Genomic DNA, 20,582 nt, shown 5'->3' with positions numbered 1-20,582 from the left:
TACCTTTTTCCATACTTTAGCTCTCAAAGTTGCTACTTGAGGATGAGAAGCCTTATTGGTCGTGCATTCACACAATGCTTTCTAGTATCCCCAACCCAAACTTCTTTGAGACAATGTATGTTTGTCTTTGTCGAGATTGTGGTTCGATAGGAATCTCCTTGCCTTCCCTCCACCCATGGACACTTTTGCAGGAAGATTCTGTGTTGCCCCAGACATTTTCTTATCCTCCTTAAGTTTGACATGTCCTCCATGGAATCCCATCTCTGACAGCAACTTCTTAGCTTCTACAATGCAACGTGTAGATACTTCTTGCGGAATTAAATTCCAAGCATAAACAAGATGCAAATACAACAACTTATCAAGTATGCGTAGTTCTATGTGTAAAGTACATATGTGTACTCTCTCAAGTGGGATGGGCAAGATGGGATCCCACTTTGGATCCTTCTTATCGCGATTGGGAGCTTGCATTTGGTTGCAAGATAAAATGCTATTGTCCCATTGTAAGCCAGCCTTTTACTTACATTGTGAACACATGCAATAAAGGCATGTGTTCATTGCATTTGCCCCTATATCACAACCATGAAAGCACTTGAGGGTTTTCAAATCACTGGCAAGATGCCATTCAACTCGAAATGTTCCATGGCCATCGAGTGTCAATGTTTGCCCTTCCTCTTGTCTTTGGATCGATGGGATTCCTATTCTATCTAGAACCCACTTCAATGTCTCATGGCACTCTTTTGGAGTCTCAAATGCTGCAAGCCACCATATATCTTTCTTTGATTGCACTGGTAAACCTTGCTCTACTTCTTCATTCCCTTGAACAAAGGCTAAGGCTTTATTCATAATGCAGATGCTCACTCTCTCTAACTTGTGTTCTTTCACCAATTGAGCTTCATCCATTTTGATGACAAATATGAGCTTTCCATTGCAATTTGTACAACAAAAGAGAGAAATCGTTAGGATAAACGTGATATAGGAAATGAACTAAGTAAAGTGCAATGCTAAAATGGATTTCCTCTTACCATCTTCTCTCATGCCATAGAATTTGACCATTGCTTGTTGCAGTTTCTTAACATCTAAGTAGAAATTGTTGAAAGCATTTATATGAAAGGTTTGCAAGCTAGATTTCCTTTTATTCTTCCAAGTCATTGTGCCCCTTACGCAATGGTACCATCCAAGCATTTCTCTTGCACATTGGTTTGTTTCTCGCTGTGCACGTCTCACAGACCAAGGTATGCGTAGGGGCACTGTAGACTTCTTATACTTTCCCAAAATAGTAGACTTGAAAATTTTGAAAATAGATGTGTAAGCTTCACAACTTACACTGGCAATATCACAAGCTGCAAAACAAGCATCTCCTTTGCATCCACAATATCCTTGAAGTCCTTCATCACCTCTTCGGCAACTTGCACACGTAGGCACTTGTGTCTTTGGTCCCTTAGTATCCCAATGGCATCGCTTGAATTCAATAAACTAGCTAGAGCATATGAACAGTCAATATCATCCCCGTCCATTCTTCCCATCACATCTTCCATGAAGTTCCTAAAGAAGAGCACAATAAAAACTTACTCACAAATAATGTAGCACAAAAGAGTGTAATTTCATTGGAACATTTAATAACCAGCCTTGTAGCCCGGAGTCTTCTCTTTCTAGCACCACCAGTGGGTGCCAATGCATCCATGTTATGTAAGTACCTTCTTTTTCTCTCCTTCAATCCCAAAGGTGTTTCTTTCATCTTTTGCACTTATTTTTCTGCCTTCTCTTGTTCCTTCTCTTACGACTCATAGAACTTGATTGTATAGAGATATTTCCAAGCCTTTTTGGGACTTAGCTAGCTTACAGAGTGACTCTTCTAATTTATGTCGCTCCAAGTCCAATGCTTTGGCTTTATCATTAAGATCCTGGTACTTCCTTTGAAGATCCTACATAGAGTTATGCATTACAACAATGGTGCTATTTCCTAAATGTGCTAGCATCTCTGCTTGGGCTTTGTGCATCTCGCTCGCTTGCATAGCCATTAACTGAGCATTGTTTAATCGATTGCAATAACCAACAACCCCGCATGTCCATTTCCAACAAACTGAACTAGCTCATGCATTGTATGGAAAGGAGGGCTCTTTTGGTTAGTAGGATCTAAAGGATACAAGAATTATTCTATGCAAAGGTTGAGATGCTTCTTTCCTTGCAAACAAAGACTGTGGATTTTGGAAGCGCCCCTCAATCCCAGACGACATATGGTTGCATATTCAGCCTCCAACTCTAAGTGAACTTGGTACTTGTTGGAGATGTCCTCGAATGGTGCCATGAGTAAAGGAGTCTAGATAAGGAGAAGGTGTGGAGATGCAAGCTTGAAGGAGCAGCAAGCAGGAAGAGGGAGCGCAAGGAGGAGGAGGGATGGGGGAGGGAGGACCAGTAGCTGAAGAGGAGGAAAGGGGGGAAGACCAGCAAGTGTTGAGGGTGAGGAGTAGGCGCGGCATGGAGGAGGGAGGGAGGATGAAGGAGCAAGAGGGACAGGGGAGGAGGATTAGTGGTGGAGGAGGAGGGAGGGGGAGGGGAGGAGGAGCAGGCATGGAGGAGGGAGGGAGGGGGAGGAGTAGGAGGAAGGGGGGAGGAGGAGCAGCGGTGGAGGAGGAGGGAGGGGGAGGGGAGGAGGAGCAGGTGTGGAGGAGGGAGGGGGAGGAGGAGGAAAGGGGAGGAGGGAGTGAGGAAGGGAAGGGGAGTCAGGAGGGGGAGGGAGGGAGGGAGGAGAGAGAAGGAGGGAGGGAATTCAAAATTAAAATTTTAAATTTTGAATTTTTTGGCTCCCACCTAGGAGTAAGAGTTGTGTAAGAGGTGTAAGAGGTGGGGTCACTTTTGGGCTTAACCCACCTAGGTAAGGGGGGGTTAGAAATTTTTGGGACCTACCTTGGCCTTTTCATTAGGACTAATCCATATCTTAATCCATTCCTTGTAATTCTCCTCTAATGGATGCAAAATTCATCCATGACATAGAGCATACAGATTGGGTGTCACCCATTGTAATAGTCTTGAATAAGAATGGAAAGATTTGAGTATGTGTAGACTTGAGAAAGGTCAATGCTACCAGAAGGTTCAACCACTACCCATTGCCTTTCACGGAACATGTTATAGAAATAGTAGAGCCGGGAAGGAGGCTTACAACTTCTTAGATGGGTTTTTTGGATACAATCTGCAGGTTTCCATTGCCCCACAAGATCAACATAAAATTTGATTTGCAACCAAGTGGGGTGTGTATGCAGCCAAAGTGATGATATTTAGACTTATGCTTGCCACATTTCAATGGTGGCGACTGATGATCACCACCTTTAAGGAGTACGTAAGAGACTTTGAAGAAGTCTTCTTGGACAGCTTGTGTGTGAATTTGATATGGGATGATCATCTAAAATACTAGGAGATAGTCCTTGAGAGGTGCAAGTTGTACCGAATATCCCTAAATCTTCTCAAGTGTCAATTTTGGGTCAAACACAGTGTGATATAGTGTCCAAGAATGGCAGCTCCCACTACAAGACATAGGCCATTTTCCGACGGAAATACCGACGCTTTTTACATTAAATTTTTTTTTTCACGGGCGCAAAGGTCGCTATAAAAGTCGTTAAAATCGTCGGAAAAGGAGCGTCGCTATATAGCGACGCTGTGAATCGTCGCTATATAGCGATGATGCAAACGTCGCTATATAGCGTCTCTGTTAATCGTCGCTATATAGCGACACTAGTAAACGTCGCTATATAGCGACGATTAACAGAAGTAAAAAAAAAGGGTTAGTGGGGCTAAACAGGGCTTCCTTTTGGCCCTGTTTAGCCCCACTAATCCTTTTTTTTTTTGGTTAATTACAAAAGAAAGTTTTTTATAACAAAATTTCCCTTGCTTGCAGGGTGATACAAAATTGTTCTTGTGAACGATGAGGAAGAAATTCATATACATATACAACTGTGTTTGTAACAAAATTACCCTGTGAAAGGGCGATACAAAATTGCTCTAACGAGTGGATATACAAAATGCTACTACCACTACTAATCCAAATCCGAATCCGAATCGTCTTGTTGGCCTGTTCCTTGGTCCTCGGCACCTGCGTCTTCTCCCTCGTCCCCGACACCTGCGTCTTCTCCCTCGTCCCCAGCACCTGCGTCCGATCCTTGCCCCTGTTGATCGCTTGTCTCTGATGATGGGACGCTTGAGCTTTGACCCTAAGAGTCAACCATATAAATCAAAAATTAGATTGGAACTTAAATTAAAAAGTGAGATTACAAGTAGGAGTAAACTTATACCGTGCGAGCAGCCACCTCAGCCCAATCGACTGTCGCTCCCATTGCCTCTTGCTCAATGAACCACGGCTTTGTTCCTATCCGAAATGCGCGCCGCGTCTCTGCATCCGTAGGAAGACGACCCATCGCAGCTTGCTGTCGATCCAATTTATGAGAGTTAGAGTTAGCTAAATTGCATGTAATATGTAAGTAAAACAAATAGAACAATACATTAAATGGGAAGAAGTAGACTTACCACGGTTGCCTCGAACGCATACCGTCCGCCTGCACCAAAGTGCGAAGTACCTACGACGTCCAGCCGTCTCTTCGCAGCCCTCCTCTGACCCTCAAACATTTCGGGATGGTCCCTATGTTGCTTCTTGAAGTACTTCCAATCAGCTTTGTCTGCCCAGCTGGAGCTCATGCGAAAAAAGAGAAGGAGCTTATGCTCATGCGGAAATAGAGAAGGAGCTTATGCAGAAAGACAAAAGGAGCTTATGCGGAAAAAGAGAATGAGAGAAGCATAAGCTTCTCTCATTCTCTATTTCCGCATAAGCTTATGCAGAAACTTACGCATAAGCATAAGCATAAGCATAAGCTCATGCTTATGGTCATGCGGAAATAGAGAATGAGCTTATGCTCATGTGGAAATAGAGAAGGAGCTTATGCGGAAAAAGAGAAGGAGCTTATGCGGAAAAAGAGAATGAGAGAAGCATAAGCTTCTCTCATTCTCTATTTCTGCATAAGCTTATGGGAAAACTTGCGCATAAGCTCATGCTTATGCTCATGCGGAAATAGAGAAGGAGCTTTTGCGGAAAAAGAGAAGGAGCTTATGCTCATGCGGAAATAGAGAAGGAGCTTATGCGGAAAGAGAGAAGGAGCTCATGCGGAAAAAGAGAATGAGAGAAGCATAAGCTTCTCTCATTCTCTATTTCCACATAAGCTTATGCGGAAACTTGCGCATAAGCTCATGCTCATGCATGAGCATAAGCTCATGCTTATGCTCATGCGGAAATAGAGAAGGAGCTTATGCGGAAAAAGAGAAGGAGCTTATGCGGAAAAAGAGAATGAGAGAAGCATAAGCTTCTCTCATTCTGTATTTCCACATAAGCTTATGCGGAAACTTATGCATAAGCTCATGCTCATGCATAAGCATAAGCATGAGCTTATGCTTATGCTTATGCTTAAGCATAAGCATAAGCATAAGCTCATGCTTATGCTCATGCGGAAATAGAGAAGGAGCTTATGCGGAAAGAGAGAAGGAGCTCATGCGGAAAAAGAGAAGGAGCTTATGCTCATGCGGAAATAGAGAAGGAGCTTATGCGGAAAGAGAGAAGGAGCTCATGCGGAAAAAGAGAATGAGAGAAGCATAAGCTTCTCTCATTCTCTATTTCCGCATAAGCTTATGCGGAAACTTGCGCATAAGCTCATGCTCATGCATGAGCATAAGCTCATGCTTATGCTCATGCGGAAATAGAGAAGGAGCTTATGCGGAAAAAGAGAAGGAGCTTATGCGGAAAAAGAGAATGAGAGAAGCATAAGCTTCTCTCATTCTCTATTTCCGCATAAGCTTATGCGGAAACTTACGCATAAGCTCATGCTCATGCATGAGCATAAGCATGAGCTTATGCTCATGCGGAAATAGAGAAGGAGCTTATGCGGAAAGAGAGAAGGAGCTTATGCGGAAACTTACGCATAAGCTCATGCTCATGCATGAGCATAAGCATGAGCTTATGCTTATGCTTATGCATAAGCATAAGCATAAGCTCATGCTTATGCTCATGCGGAAAAAGAGAACATGCTTATGCTCATGCGGAAATAGAGAAGGAGCTTATGCGGGAAAAGAGAAGGAGCTTATGCGGAAACTTACGCATAAGCTCATGCTCATGCATGAGCATAAGCATGAGCTTATGCTTATGCTTATGCGGATAAGCTTATGCGGAAATAGAGAATGAGAGAAGCTTATGCTTCTCTCATTCTCTATTTCTGCATGAGAATCCTTTCGGGTTACGCTCGACATCTTGGTCGACATGGCCCATAGTCGTGGTGAATTACAATATCCCACCATGGCTAACAATAAAAAAGGGACACCTCATGCTTGCACTACTTGTGCCAAGAAAGTACAAGGCAAAAAACATGGACGTGTACATGGCACCTTTAATAGAGGAGTTACAGATATTATGGAGAGGAGTGCAGGTCTTTGATATTTCCAGAGCTCCTAGGCATACCAATGATATTTTGGTCAGGGGTATCTTGATGTGGACCATGCATGACTACCCAGGATATGGAGAGTGCGCAGGTACGTGGTTATGTCTTTACATGTACAATGAGGGATTATGCTTTTTTTACTCTCTTTTGCATGCATGTCTTGTACTAACATATTCATGCACGCATGCAGGACTTGTTACAAGTGGGTACCATGCTTGTCCTGTTTGTGGACCCGCTCTGAAATCGCTTGCACGCTACTCCAAACACATGAGGAAAAATGTTTATGAAGGTCATGCTCGATACCTTCCGCTCGACCATCTCGCACGTGGAGGTCAGGTTGATCCACCACCATCATATTTGAAAGCAAGTGATTGGATTCAAGCTTGGAGGGAGAATGGAGAGGAACCTCCTCCTGGTATGAAGAGGCTATCGATCTTTCACGAGCTTCCTTATTGGGGTCAGTTACAAACTCTTGGATCCCATGCATATCTTTAAGAATGTGGGGGCTACCATTTGGGCACACTTGGTTGGTTCCAAGGACTCGAGAGGAGTGCGAGAAGACTTGCGTGCTATGAATAGGATGTCTCGTTTGTGGCCCCAAGTGCATGCTTCAGGAAAAGTTGTCCTCCCAAAAGCAACGTGGATCCTCTCTACGAGGGAGGGGGAGGAGGCAGCGATCAAGGCAGACATTGCCTCTTTTCAAACACCGACAGGGTACATGCGTTGCTTGAAAGGAGCATTTTCAAAGGACAATAAGCTTAGTGGCCTCAAGTCCCATGATTGGCACAAGGTCTTACAGGTATTCTAAGTAGAATTAGTGTACCGATAATAGTGATGCATTAGCGTAATTATTATTATGTTATATTGTTGACATGATTTCATTGTTGCTTTGATAGTTCATCCTTCCAATTACAATAAAAGGGTGCTTACAAGAAGATGTTAGAAATGCTATATTCAAGATCTGTGGTATTGTGAGGTATGCTTACTATCAATTCGCATTATGTATTTTCTTCATGGACATGTGAAATAGGTGGATATCTCAAATATCTTACATATGCATGGACATGTGAAATAGGTGGATATCTCAAAAAGAGATCTCTATATCGAGCATCGAGAAGGCTAGGGTGGAATCCATCGAAGCCGTATGCTTGCTTGAGAAGCACTTTCCCTCAAGCATTATGACAACTCAAGTCCACTTGCTTGTGCACATAGTTGATGAGGTGGCTATAGCAGGTACCGTTCATAATCGATGGATGTTTTTTCTCGAGCGGTTTATGAAAACTTTAAAGGGGTTTGTAAGACAAAGAGCAAGACCAGAAGCAAGCATGGCAGAGGGATGGCTTGTGCAAGAGTCATTAGTATATATCACAGAGTTTCTCGCATCCACGGATCCTGATATGCCGCAAGCTTGGCACAACAAGGATGATGATCGCATCATTGGCGAGGTCCCCCAAGGAAAAGGGATTGAAAGAAAGATGAGCGAAGAGCAAATGGAGAAATTCAATAAGTTTTGTATCCTCAATAGCCCTGAGATGCAGAAGTGGATTGAGAGATATGAAGTGGCCAAAGCAGAAAGAATAAATGCAAGGATGAGATTCAGAGTAATGTACAGGCGATCATAACCTTATCCACGAGATCTGGCTCTTCTCCCTACTCACATGTCACTTGATTGGCTACAACTAGCTATACGTAAAGCCGAACGTGATGGAGAGACAATAAACGAGCGCGAGCGGGAGTTATCATCTGGATGTATGGTGCATGTAAGTTTCTTATCTCTTGACGTAATTAAGTAATTATTTGTGGCAATATATGCTATAAAATAGGTGCATCTTCATTGTTTTAATGATGCTCTTTTACAGTACAAAAAGTACAGTGCATTATGGTCATATGGATGACATTTTCGCGTGGAACGCATCGATTCAAAGAGAGTCACGTATGATTGTGGAGTCATGGCTAACTTCACACAAGATAGCCGAGCAAGTGCTTCGGATACCAATCTTCTCTCCTCACAGTTGGATTATTGTGGAACCATACGCGACATCTATGAAATTGATTTCAGACGATTTACTATTTTCATTCTTGATGTAAAATGGTTTAGAACTACTTACAACGGTCCCCATGCGACTGTGAGAAAAGATAGTAGCGGTCTCTTTGCAATAGACTCCACCAAACATTGGACCGATGAAAGTGATACTTTTGTTCTTCCCGGGCACTGTGAGCAGGTGCATACTAATGATTTAATTAGTCGAAGCTTTCGTTTTTTAAGTCCATTGATATATATATAATTGACGACATTTGGCACGTGATTTTTCATCTTCAATATAGGTGGTTTTTCATCCGGATCGTTCTGATCCAAGATGGTGGTACGTGATCCAAGTTGCACCACGGAGTAAGCATCGAGATGTGGATATGGAGATGCCACTACCAATGCCGGATCCAATTGATGAATCTAGCGAAGAAGATGTAGATCACCATATGAGGCAAGAGGAAGATGCGCATAATGACATCGCACGGGAGGAGGATGGAGATCACGATATTGACGAGGAAGACAACAATCATCAAGATCAATCACCACACTTAAGCTTAATTGAAGAAGATGATCAAATACTTTTAGGTGAACGTACGATACTAGAGTACGATGATGATATAGGAGATCAACTCAGTATAGAGTTGGAGATAGACTTGCTTGGCGCCTTAGACTTGGCTCAAGATGAAACAGTTGATGTAAATGCTCTTATTTAATTTGATTTTTCTCATCTCAAACTTGGACATGAATATATGAGCTTCAAAGGCTTGATGTACATGCTCTCATTTTTTAATTCTCTATGAGCTCAAACATGTATGAAAATTTAAAAAATTTTGTCATTGGAAGAAAATAATTTTTAAGGCAAAAAAAAAAAAAAAAACCTCTGTGTAAAACGTCGCTATAATATATCGTCTCAGTGTCGCTATATAGCGACCTTTAAAAGTCGCTATATAGCGACGATTTACGACACCCGATTTTTATACCGACGATTAACGCTAAGAGAGCGCTAATTGTCGGTACGTAAACGTCACAATAGGATGCATGTGTAGTAATGTCCATGTATTACAAAATAAGATCAATATCATTCTAGAGTTCCCTCCCCCACAAACGCCAATGGAGTGCAGTAGTTTACAGGCTATACGAGTTTCCATCAAAGATTCATCATGTTCTATGTAGACATAGCCCGACCATTATACAAGTTGTTAGTAGTCTTTGATTGGGGGTGTCAAATGAGGATACCCTAATCCTCATTGTTGTCATTTGACTATCATCATTGTCTTACAATCGACACTCCTTCTTCAAAGCTTCTTCTCTTTCTTCTCTTCCTTGTTCACCCTCTTCTCTTGTGTGCTTGGGGATGATTGTGTAAGCCTGGAGATGAGTGTGGGTGCTTGGAGATAAGTGTGGATGCCCGGAGTTGTGTCTGTTAATAGGAAAGCAAGACGCACGATGCTAAAAGTATGTGAAGGAAAGCAAGCACACTAAAAGTAGGTTCAAAAATCAGCTCACAGTATGCGCATCTAAAAGCGCATCTATCAGCGCGTCTAAAAGTGCATCTAAACGTGCGTTTATCAATGCATCTACACTACATTTTAGATGCGTGTATAGACGCGTTCCACAGTACAAACGCGGTGTTAGATGTGCTTTTAGATGCTCCACAGAGTTTTGACATTTACAACTCATGCAAGAACAAATTTTTTGGATTGTTTATCTATAGGATGTCTTCATCTTCAACAAGTAGCTCCAGTGAGGATGAATCCCTTTGTATCCACCATCGCAAATGTGGTTGGAGCAAAAAATCAAATGTATGTGTGATCAATGTCAAGGAAACATGTATTGTGCACACAGAATTACACTCAATCATGTCTCAAAGTACAGAGAATGGGATGTGACCGTAAACATGGTAAGTGTTAGAGTTAAGGTTGATTGAGATACCTATGGGTGTTCATATGTTTGAGTTATGATCCCATTTTAATTTGATACAGGATGCAGTGCCACACCCGCATATGTTTCCCTATGCTCATCGTAAGGAGGCGAAGCATCAGTGATATGAGGTGGTATCTTCATTAGGAGGGACCGTTATGGACGCATGGAGTGATGGTGATAGTAGCCCTCCACCATTACCTCATGAGGCCGTGGAGGAGGTGTTTGATGATATGGTGCAGGATTTATATGTCCATCAATCCTCAGGTAGGGATGATAGCATGGAGCTAGACGATCTTTTTACCATAGCATCAACTCCACTGTTTGAGGGGTGCACATTCTATATTCTACATGCCTCCCTTGAGTTACTAAACTTGCAAACCATCTATGGATGGAGCAAGGCAAGTTTGAATGCATTACTCAAGTAAGCTTTAAAGTCTATTTTGCAAACATGGTGAATTATGCTAGTGGGTCAATTACTTGAATGCTTTTTCTCATTTATGGTCTTCATGTGCAGGCTATTGTTGTGTAAAATGCTTCCAAGGGAGGATAAATTACCGACCTCAACAGATATGGCAAGGCAACATGTGACCTCTCTTGAGGATTAGATTACAAGCGCATCCATGCATGCATCACAACGATTGCATTCTGGTTCATGGACCACATAAGGATGCAAGAGAGTGTCCTACTTGTGGAGAGGCAAGATATAGAGTAGATCTCAAAACTTTGGATGTGCCTCGTAAGGTTCTGCGACATTTTCCCATAATCCCTTGCATCCAACATATGTTCAAGTGCAAATCCATTGTAGAGCTCATGTCATGGCATTCCTCCCATTGATCAACCGATGGCAAGTGGAGAACTCCTGCAGACACTCTTGCGTGGAAGCATACACTACAAGGCATATTCTGATGGAAATACCGACCTTTTTTACACTGAAGTTTTTTTTTAACGGGCGTAAAGGTCGTTATTTATGTCACGATAAGTGTCAGAAAAGAACGGTCGCTATATGAGCGTCGTTATATAGCGACACTAACAAACATCGCTATATAGTGGCACTGATAAATGTCGCTATATAGCAACACTAGTAAACGTCGCTATGTAGCGACACTGGTAAACGTCGCTATATAGTGGCACTGATAAATGTCGCTATATAGCGACACTAGTAAACATCACTATGTAGCAACACTGGCAAACATCGCTATATAGCGACGATTAACAAAAGCTTTAAAAAAACATTATGGTACTAAACAGGGCCACATCAAGCTTTGTTTTGCCCCACTAATGTTTTTTATTTAGTAATTACAAAAGAATATTTTTTATTACAAAATTTCCCTTGTGGAAAAAGTGATACAAAATCGCTCAAATGAATTGAGCGACAGAAGCATATATAGGTCGAAGATATACAACATTGTTTGTTACAAAATTACCCTTTCGAAAAGGGTGATACAAAACTACTCAAATGAGCCGATATACAAAAGCATATATATGGTGAAGTATATGCAAACTACTACTACTGCTCATCCGAATCATTGTCGTCTTGCTGGCCTGATCCTTGGCTCTCGTGAGCTGCGTGTGACCCCTGGACCTCGTTAGTTGCACCTGATCCCTAGTCCTCGTCGAAGCCATGTAAGCCTAATCCCTCATCATCACTGCTCACCTGTGCTGATGGGATGTTTGAGCTTCGATTCTAAGAGTGAAACCATATTAATTGGAAATTAGATTTGGAACTTAAAGAATAAAACAGTTTAAAAAGTGAGATTACAAGTAGGAGTAGACTTATACCGTGCGAGCAGCCACCTTAGCCCAACCAACCATTGCTCCCAATGCCTCCTGCTCAATAAACCACGGCTTTGTTCCTACGCGAAACGCACATCTCATCTCTGTGTCTATAGGAAGGCGACCCATCACAGCTTGCTGGTGGGCCCAATTTATGAGTGTTAGATAAAGTGCATGCAATATGTAGTAAAACAAATAGAACAATACATTAAATGAGAAGAAGTAGACTTACCACGGTTGCCTCGAACACCAACCCTCCGCCTACACCAAAGTACGAAGTACGTACGGAGTCTAGCCGTCTCCTCGTAGCCCTCCTCTGACCCTTGAACATTTCAGGATTGGTCCCTGTTTTGCTTCTTGAAAATTTTCCAATCAGCTTTGTTTGCCCAGCTGGGTTTAGCCTTCCCCTTTGCAATGGAAGTATGCAAGGTTGACCTACGATGCTTCAAGACCAAACCCATGCGCTCTTGCATGTAATTCTCATTGAACTCCTAATTTGGGGGGTTAGGGTATTTTGTTTTCAATTCATCGATGGCTGCCTGCTTCTTTTGGTCATCTTGGTACCGCCAGTCAGTAGCTATGCCACTTCTAAAGTGGTGGCTCATCAATCGCCTCATGGTGGCCATCACTACTATGCCCTTTTTATCTTCTTTTATCTCTCCAGCAGCCATGATTTGATAGGACAGGTCCTCGACCGGGTAAGGAGGACTCATGGTAGTGGCAGAGTGAGAGTGAGTGGTGTTTGTGCGAGTGCTTCCGGAGCGAGGAGTAGCAATGGGAGTAAGAGAGGGCAAGGGACCTGATTGGTACTAGGTCTCGGGACCAAGTGGAGACCTGTAGGGATGTGAGTGTGCTGACTCGTCTACATCTCCCAAGTCAACACAAAATAAGTGACCCCTCCTACTCTTCCTTTCCTTATGATGGGCACGCCCAAGTGATGACCCCTCAGTCGAAGGGCCTGCTAGCAAAGGAGTTCCCCGAGGGGTAGTCACACTGCTACATCTAAGAGGAGTCAGGCTAGGGGTAGTTGTAAGGGTAGGCCCCTGAGGTGAGGCCCCTGAGGTGTTGCCTGAGTGGAATCAAAGTCCTTTGGAGAATAGAGATCATAATGTCTCCTCCTAAGAGGGTTTCTGTACTCATCGGCGGACGTGCGACGTGATCCCATGTCTAATTTGGGGGGACTGGACAAACGTAGACACAAACACGAAAATAAATAATTAAAAAAAAGAGCAAGTAAGAAGCGGAAAGCATATTCATAAGAGAAGGAGAAGCATAAGAGAAGGAGAGGGGAAAATAAGAGAAAGAAAAGGGGAAAAGAGATTGAAAGAGGGGAAAAGAACCAAATATGCATAAGAGAAAAAAGAGAGGAAGCAATTTGCATAAGAGAAAAAGAGAGAAAGCATATGCTTATGCTTATGCGTAAGCATATGCGCATATGCACATGCATAAGCATAAGCATAAACATGAGCATAAGCATAGGCATACGCATAGGCATAGGCATATATTTATGAAAAGAAGAGAAAAAGAGAGGGAAAAACAAGAGAAGGAAAGGAGAAGGAGACATATGCTCATGCATAAGCATAAGCATAAGAGAAAAAGAAACATATGCATAAGAGAAAAAGAGAGAAAGCATATGTTTGAAAGAGGGGAAAAGAGATTGAAAGAGGAGAAAAAGAGATTGAAAGAGGGGAAAAGAAGAGAAGGAAGAAGGGAAAAGAGATTGAAAGAGGGGAAAAAGAAGAGGGGAAAAGAGCATAAGCATAAGAGAAGGAAGAGGGGAAACGAGATTGATAGAGGGAAAAAAGAGATTGAAAGAGGGGAAAAGAGATTGAAATAGGGGAAAAAGAAAGAGGGGAAAAAAGATTGAAAGAGGGAAAAAGAAGAGAAGAAAGAGGCGAAAAAGAAGAGAAGAAAGAGGCGAAAAAGAATAGATGCATCTTCATTGTTGTAATGATGCTCTTTTGCAGTACAAAAAGTACAGTGCATTATGATCATATGGACGACATTTTCGCGTGGAACGCATCGATTCAAAGAGAGTCACATATAATTGTGGAGTCATGGCTAACTGCACACAAGATAGCGGAGTAAGTGCTTCGAATACTAATCTTCTCTCCTCACAGTTGGATTATTGTGGAACCATATGCAAAATCTATGAAATTGATATCAGACGATTTAGTATTTTCATTTTTGATGTAAAATGGTTTAGAACTATTTACAATGGTCCCCATGCGACCGTGAGGAAAGACAGTAGCTGTTTCTTTGCAATAGACTCCACCAAACTTTGGACTGATGAAAGTGATACTTTTGTTCTTCTCGAGCATTGTGAGCAGGTGCATACTAATGATTTAATTAATCGAAGCTTTCGTATTTAAAGATCCATTGATACATGTACTTAAGCATAATTTCATATATATAATTGATGGCATTTGGCACCCATCTTCAATATAGGTGGTTTTTCATCGGGATCAAGATGGTGATACATGATCCAAGTTGCACCACGAAGTAAGCAAATTTTTGAAGATAGAGATGTGAAGATGCCACTACCAATGCCGGATCCAATTGATCCAGATGGATCTAGTGAAGAAGATCAGGATCACAACATAAGCCAAGAGGAAGATGTGCATAATGACGTCGTATGGGAGGAAGATGGAGATCATGATATTGAGGAACAAGATGATGATCATCAAGAATCACCACACTTTATTGAAGAAGATGATCAAGTACTCTTAGGTGAACTTACGATGCTAGAGTATGATGATGATATAGGAGATCAACTCGGTATACAGTTAAAGATAGACTTGTTTAGCACGCTAGACTTGGCCTAAGATGAAGCCGTTGATGTAAATGCTCTTCATTATTTTTTCTCATCTCAAACTTGGACATGGATATATGAGCTTCAAAGGCTTGATTTACATGCTCTTGTACTTTTATTCTCTCAAAGGTTCAAACATGTATGAAAAGGAAAAAAAATTTGTCATTGGGAAAAACTATCTTTTAAGGTTGGTATGGGAAAAAATACTCTCTGTAAAATGTCGCTATAGGAAACTGTCTCAGTGTAACTATATAGCGACCATTCACAAGGTGAAGATGCCACTACCAATGCCGGATCCAATTGATCCAGGTGGATCTAGTGAAGAAGATCAAGATCACAATATGAGCCAAGAGGAAGATGTGCATAATGACGTCGTACGGGAGGAAGATGGAGATCATGATATTGAGGAACAAGATGACAATCATCAAGAATCACCACACTTTATTGAAGAAGATGATGCATCTAAGAGCACTTCCAAAGGATATTCATGTGGATTGGCTACTTGATGAAATGGAGAGAGCAGAGAGAGACGAGGGGATGCATATCACAATGGAAGAATGGGAGTATGCTAGGGGATGGATGAGCAAGGTTGGTATATAGAATGTTATGCATAAGTTAGGAGGTTTCAACAATTTAGATTGCTTATTTAATTGATTTTGTCTTGGTGTAGTGTACAATGTTCAATGCTATATGGTGTGAGGGCAAGCATTTTTGAACACAACGGATTGATAATAAGAGAAACACACAAGATTGCGGCATCATTTTTAGCTTTGAGGGAGCCAATGGAGCCATGGAGGATTATTGTGGCGTAATCCAAGATATTATTAAGCTTGACTTTTGACGCTTCTTTGTGTATGTTTTGGATGTAAATGGTTTAAGGACGTGGTAAAAAGAGGCCCTAATGCAACAATCAAATGCCATGCAAGTGGCTTTGTAACTATTGACTCCACAAAGTTTTGGCAAAGTAAGAAGGGCACACTAGTACTACCGTAACAATGTGAACAGGTATTGTATACACATATAAAAATACTCACTTTTAAATATTTGATACCTTTGATGCAAGGAAAATAACATGATTATATTTGTGTTTGAATTAGGTTGTCTATCAACTAATGGTGGACAATAATAGGTGGTGGCATGTCATACCTATTATACCACGTTCCAAAGTGATGTATAGTACATTTACTAATATGGAGCGTATGGAGGATGATCATGGCCATGGAGGTAATGATGACCGTGATACGAGAGAGGAGGATCATGAGATAGGAGATACAAATATTGAGGCCATTACCCATGAGGACGAGACTACCATATGGGTGATGCTGATTTCGATAAGCACATGAGTAGCACAGGTAGTAGTGGGCTGAATGTATTTCTAGATCTCAACACTAGTTTGGATTTTGAAGTAGATAGTTTGGCAAGGGTTGATCTCATTGAGGATGAGATTGAACCGTAGCCCATCATTGATATTGGCAAAACTATTTTACATATTGTCTCATTCTCCTCACCTCACTTAATTTTTGTATATGTGGGTTTGCCAAAAAGCATTGATATTTTTGTTAAAATTATGTGCTTTGGTAATCATGGGCAATGTTTGGAAAGCAGTGATGCACATTTATCAGCCTACACCAAAATATCACTTTTTGTATTCTCTGTTTTGCATCTAAATCCACGTCTAATTCGCAGTGCAGACGCGCTAATAGACGCGCTATTAGATGCACAAATAGACACGCTCTTAGATGCGCCTGTATTTTCACTATTCTAGCAATGCTTGTAGATGTGCTCGCTATTTTGCGCATCTATCAAGCATGTCTATACTTGCTTTGTCTTGTTGTGCATATATATTTTATCTAATCCAACGATCATATTCATTCCAATCGTCCTCCCCCTGCAAACCTCTCCTTAAGAGAGAAAGATAAAGCTACTACTCTCGACACTGAGAGTGATTTGTGACTAGAAAAAGTCTTCCATGATAGCCATTGCCTCGACTCCTAAACTGCAAAGATTATATTAACTTTAATAAAGGGCCTAGGAAATAGAAAGATGCCTTAAAATGCTAGCAACCACCCCATTGGGGGTAAGCGCCACACAATGTTGTGCATGTTATTATGCAGTTCTCGTCCCCAGGGAGGCCACATGTAAAAACCCCACATAGCATGTGTGATCAAGGGGTATTTTAGAAAACCCCCACCTGTAGAGTTTTATAATCTATTTACCCCCCTTCTGTCAATTTTGAGATGATTAAAGTATCCCTTATGTATGAAAATTTTCACTTTTTGAATTAAAAAACCCCTACTGTATGTATATTTTCTGTAACTCCATAAAAATATAAAACCCCTTCTATTGATCGCACATGCTATCTTACATGTTTGTAGTGGCCCCCCCAGGTACTTGTGTCATAAAGAAAGAGGACATGTCAAGCTCTCCTTTCACCATTTTTTGGATGAACAATGCCTTAGTATTGGCCCTCACCTAACCTAAAGCATTGTCTCTCATAGTTTTCTATGTTTCACAAACTTTTCTAAAATTAACAAAATAAAAATTAGCTCCCTATTCCCACCTGATGACTATGATAGATTTGGATCTGAATTCATGAAGGCCATTTTAAATCATGGATTAGTAATTAAAAGCTAAACCTCCTAATACCGTCCCCCTTACCCATTAGTGCTAAAAAGTTAGCCCTCCATAGCATGTGTGTCGATCGTTATGAAGCCTTCTAAAGGGCATGCATAATCATGAAACTGACAGAGACACGTCAAAATGATTTCATTCTAGAGTCTTAGATTCAAAATCATGTAAGAAAAGTTGGTACATACTACAAAACCAAAGAGTCTACAATGACCTACAGCTTATGACCAACCCAGTACTCATTGAAACTTGGTTGAGCTTGTAAAATTCCCAGAAAATTACGACTCAAAATCAAAGGTGCCTTTTTTTAAAGAAGAGAATTTACATATTTTTCGGCAATGGTATAATTTTTCGAGATATTTATAATGAAATCGTGACTAAATCTTAATGTTACCCTTGTGCAATAAAGATGTGCATTATAATGTGAGACTCACCTAAATAATCTAAATCTTGATCAGACTGATATGCCCGAAAGGACTTTTACATAGGCTTATGTACGCCTAAAAATTATTATTGTAGTGCATACGCGAGTTTAAATCATTCCTTAGCCCATAGAAGCAGCAAAATCAAACCACTAAACATTAGTACCAGTTGGAAAATGCGTGGAGAGGATGTTCCCGAATTTTCTTCAGTGATCATAGGTTCGCTTTGTCAATATTCGCCTCGGCTCTGAATATCTTCCGGCAGCTCTGAACAGCCGTTTCTCGTCGATGTGTGTGTTGAAAGGGATGATTCATCATCTTCTCCAAACAACAGCTCGTGTAAATCAGTGAAAACATGACAGCCACTGTCCGAGACGACTAACTCACCTCCCTTAATACTTTGTGGAGGCTTTTCCAGCACAAATGGCTGTTCAAGTTCAGGTTTGGCAACTTGATTAAGGTTAGATTGAGGTCGCTTGTTAAATAGGAGAAAGTTTGTGCTTGAGTCACCGCTGCTTGAGGGCTCATGGGGATGCCATGAAATTCTTCCGTTAAGAGCAAGCGTTTGCGGAGGCAAGAAGTTGTGAGAAGAACACAGACTAGAACTCCTAGAGACCAATTCAATCCTGTCACAGCTTGAGGACGATATGGAATTCACCCTTGAAAAACTGGTCGTCAAGAGCTGATTCATCTTTTCTTGAAGCGTTGGTTCTATGCATGAGGCGGAACTCGAGCTGGTACGCATGCCAATAGTTGACTCCTTACAGGTTTGCTGCGGCCCATACAAGGGCTGCGGCCTATACAAGGGATCTAAAAGAACTTTCAAACTGGGCTTTGGACACAAGCCTTGAACTCTTATCTGAGACTCTTTGCCAAGGCGAGCCTCCGCTTCGAGTCTTACGCTCTCCCATTGAGCAAGGTGATTGAGAGTGGACGATTTAGACTTACTGTCTGAACCAAAATTGGACTCGGATGCTCTATGTTGGGAACCGGTGTCGGGACCCGTTCTTTGCACCCTCTTCTTCAACACTGTGTTCCAATAGTTCTTAATCTCATTGTCCGTTCTCTTAGGAAGCTGCGACGCAATAAAGGCCCACCTGAATCGAACAAATCCGTCAGAGTTCATGCGCCATGTGAAAACGCCACTGATAGCAAGTTGCTTCATGCTAGCTTCCAATTAACATTAGTATCTTTCGTGAAAAAAAAAGGGGCACTGCTTACTTGTTCCCTACCAACGCGTGCAACTGGATGATCTTTTGTTCTTCAGCGTTCGAGAATCGCCCTCGTTTGATATCAGGGCTGAGGTAGTTTGTCCAGCGGAGGCGACAGCTTTTACCACATCGAAGAAGGCCTGCAACCAGAACGTGTGTCATTAAGCGCTCTCGCTCGCTCTCTCTCTCTCTCTCTCACACACACACACACACACTCTCACTCACTCACACACATTAACAGTTCAGAGACGCAGATCCATCCATATATAACATTTGCGGACCAAATATGTAGCAAATGAAGATGTCCACTCATGATGTTCACAGATCCTTTCGCGGGATGTGGACAAAAACTGATTCGATGAATTGCTAGCTGCCTCGATTCATCTCTGTTTCTCTCTGTCGATTGCTAGCTCGTCTTGCGCTTCACCCCTCTCCCTCTCTCTCTTTTCCCTCCACGTCGCTTATTCTCTGTTACACACTCGCTTAGCGCGCGGGTATACTTGGTAGGAAAATTGTTAAGCTACAATTGTTATTATGGAAGGACTAGTGCAACCTCATACACAGACATAGAAACCGTCACAAACAACGAAATTGCCACACTTCCAACAGGCAAGCCCGTGTAACTGTCCCCGCTGCCTGCCAGCGCTCCCCAAGCAGGAGTATCTCTCCACCAGGGGCTAGATACTCATGGAGGGGCTGCCCAACCAGAAGCATTTCTCCAATGCTCATGGAGTGGCTGATGGGCATGCAGGGAAGGCCGAGGCCGGAGACCGGATCAGCAGAGAAGACCTACCGCATTTCTTAGGAAGAGCGCGCCAGTTACTGTGGCCATTCTGGGCGATGAAGGAGATGAGTATGTGGTCTTCCTCTGGCGTCCAGGGGCCTTTTTTGAGGCCTTCCTTTTGGCAAGAAGGGGAGCGACTCATGGGGAGGGGAAGGGCGGGAAGGGAGGAGGGGAGGAAAGGAGAGAGGTGGAAGCTATGTAAGGCGAGAGAGAGGAGAGAGAGCTGTGGAAGCTATGTAAGGCGAGGCGAGAGAAACTATGAAAGCTGTGGAAGCAATGAAAGGGGAGGCGTGCATGGGGCAACGTAGCCATGCACGTAATTTATCAAACGGAGATTTTTATACTCTCCCATGCACGTAATTATTCATTTAAGAGGAACCCTAAAAAAATATATGTAGATCACGTTGTGAATGTTTTCCCAAAACATATAAGGACACTTAAACTTTTATGTATTATGTCCTCTAGTGCCACCTAACTACTTTTAAGGCCACCTTCTTTCATCTTCCCCTTCCTTCTTTTCAATCAGCTACCCC

At 42.1% G+C, this 20,582-nt stretch overlaps 1 protein-coding gene across 1 annotated transcript in view; it reads right to left on the bottom strand.

Annotated features, from left to right (window-relative positions):
* The window catches only part of LOC147900322 (transcription factor MYB106-like), a 34,231-nt gene extending 14,040 nt beyond the window's left edge, over positions 1–20,191 (bottom strand). Inside the window, exons 1-4 of the mRNA XM_087376619.1 lie at positions 20,059–20,191; positions 19,276–19,405; positions 18,908–19,151; positions 16,645–16,738 (exon numbers count right to left, since the gene is read on the bottom strand). Of these exons, the coding sequence (XP_087232745.1) occupies positions 16,645–16,738; positions 18,908–19,151; positions 19,276–19,405; positions 20,059–20,191 (601 nt within the window). The remainder of the gene's footprint in view (positions 1–16,644; positions 16,739–18,907; positions 19,152–19,275; positions 19,406–20,058) is intronic.
* Positions 20,192–20,582: the final 391 nt, after the last annotated feature.

The sequence above is a fragment of the Dipteris shenzhenensis genome, chromosome 7 (assembly GCF_047967505.1).
Source record: "Dipteris shenzhenensis isolate YYH24624 ecotype China chromosome 7, Dip_SZ_1.0, whole genome shotgun sequence".
NCBI classification, from domain to species: Eukaryota; Viridiplantae; Streptophyta; class Polypodiopsida; order Gleicheniales; family Dipteridaceae; genus Dipteris; species Dipteris shenzhenensis.
This window is presented reverse-complemented; position numbering and strand designations above follow the sequence as displayed.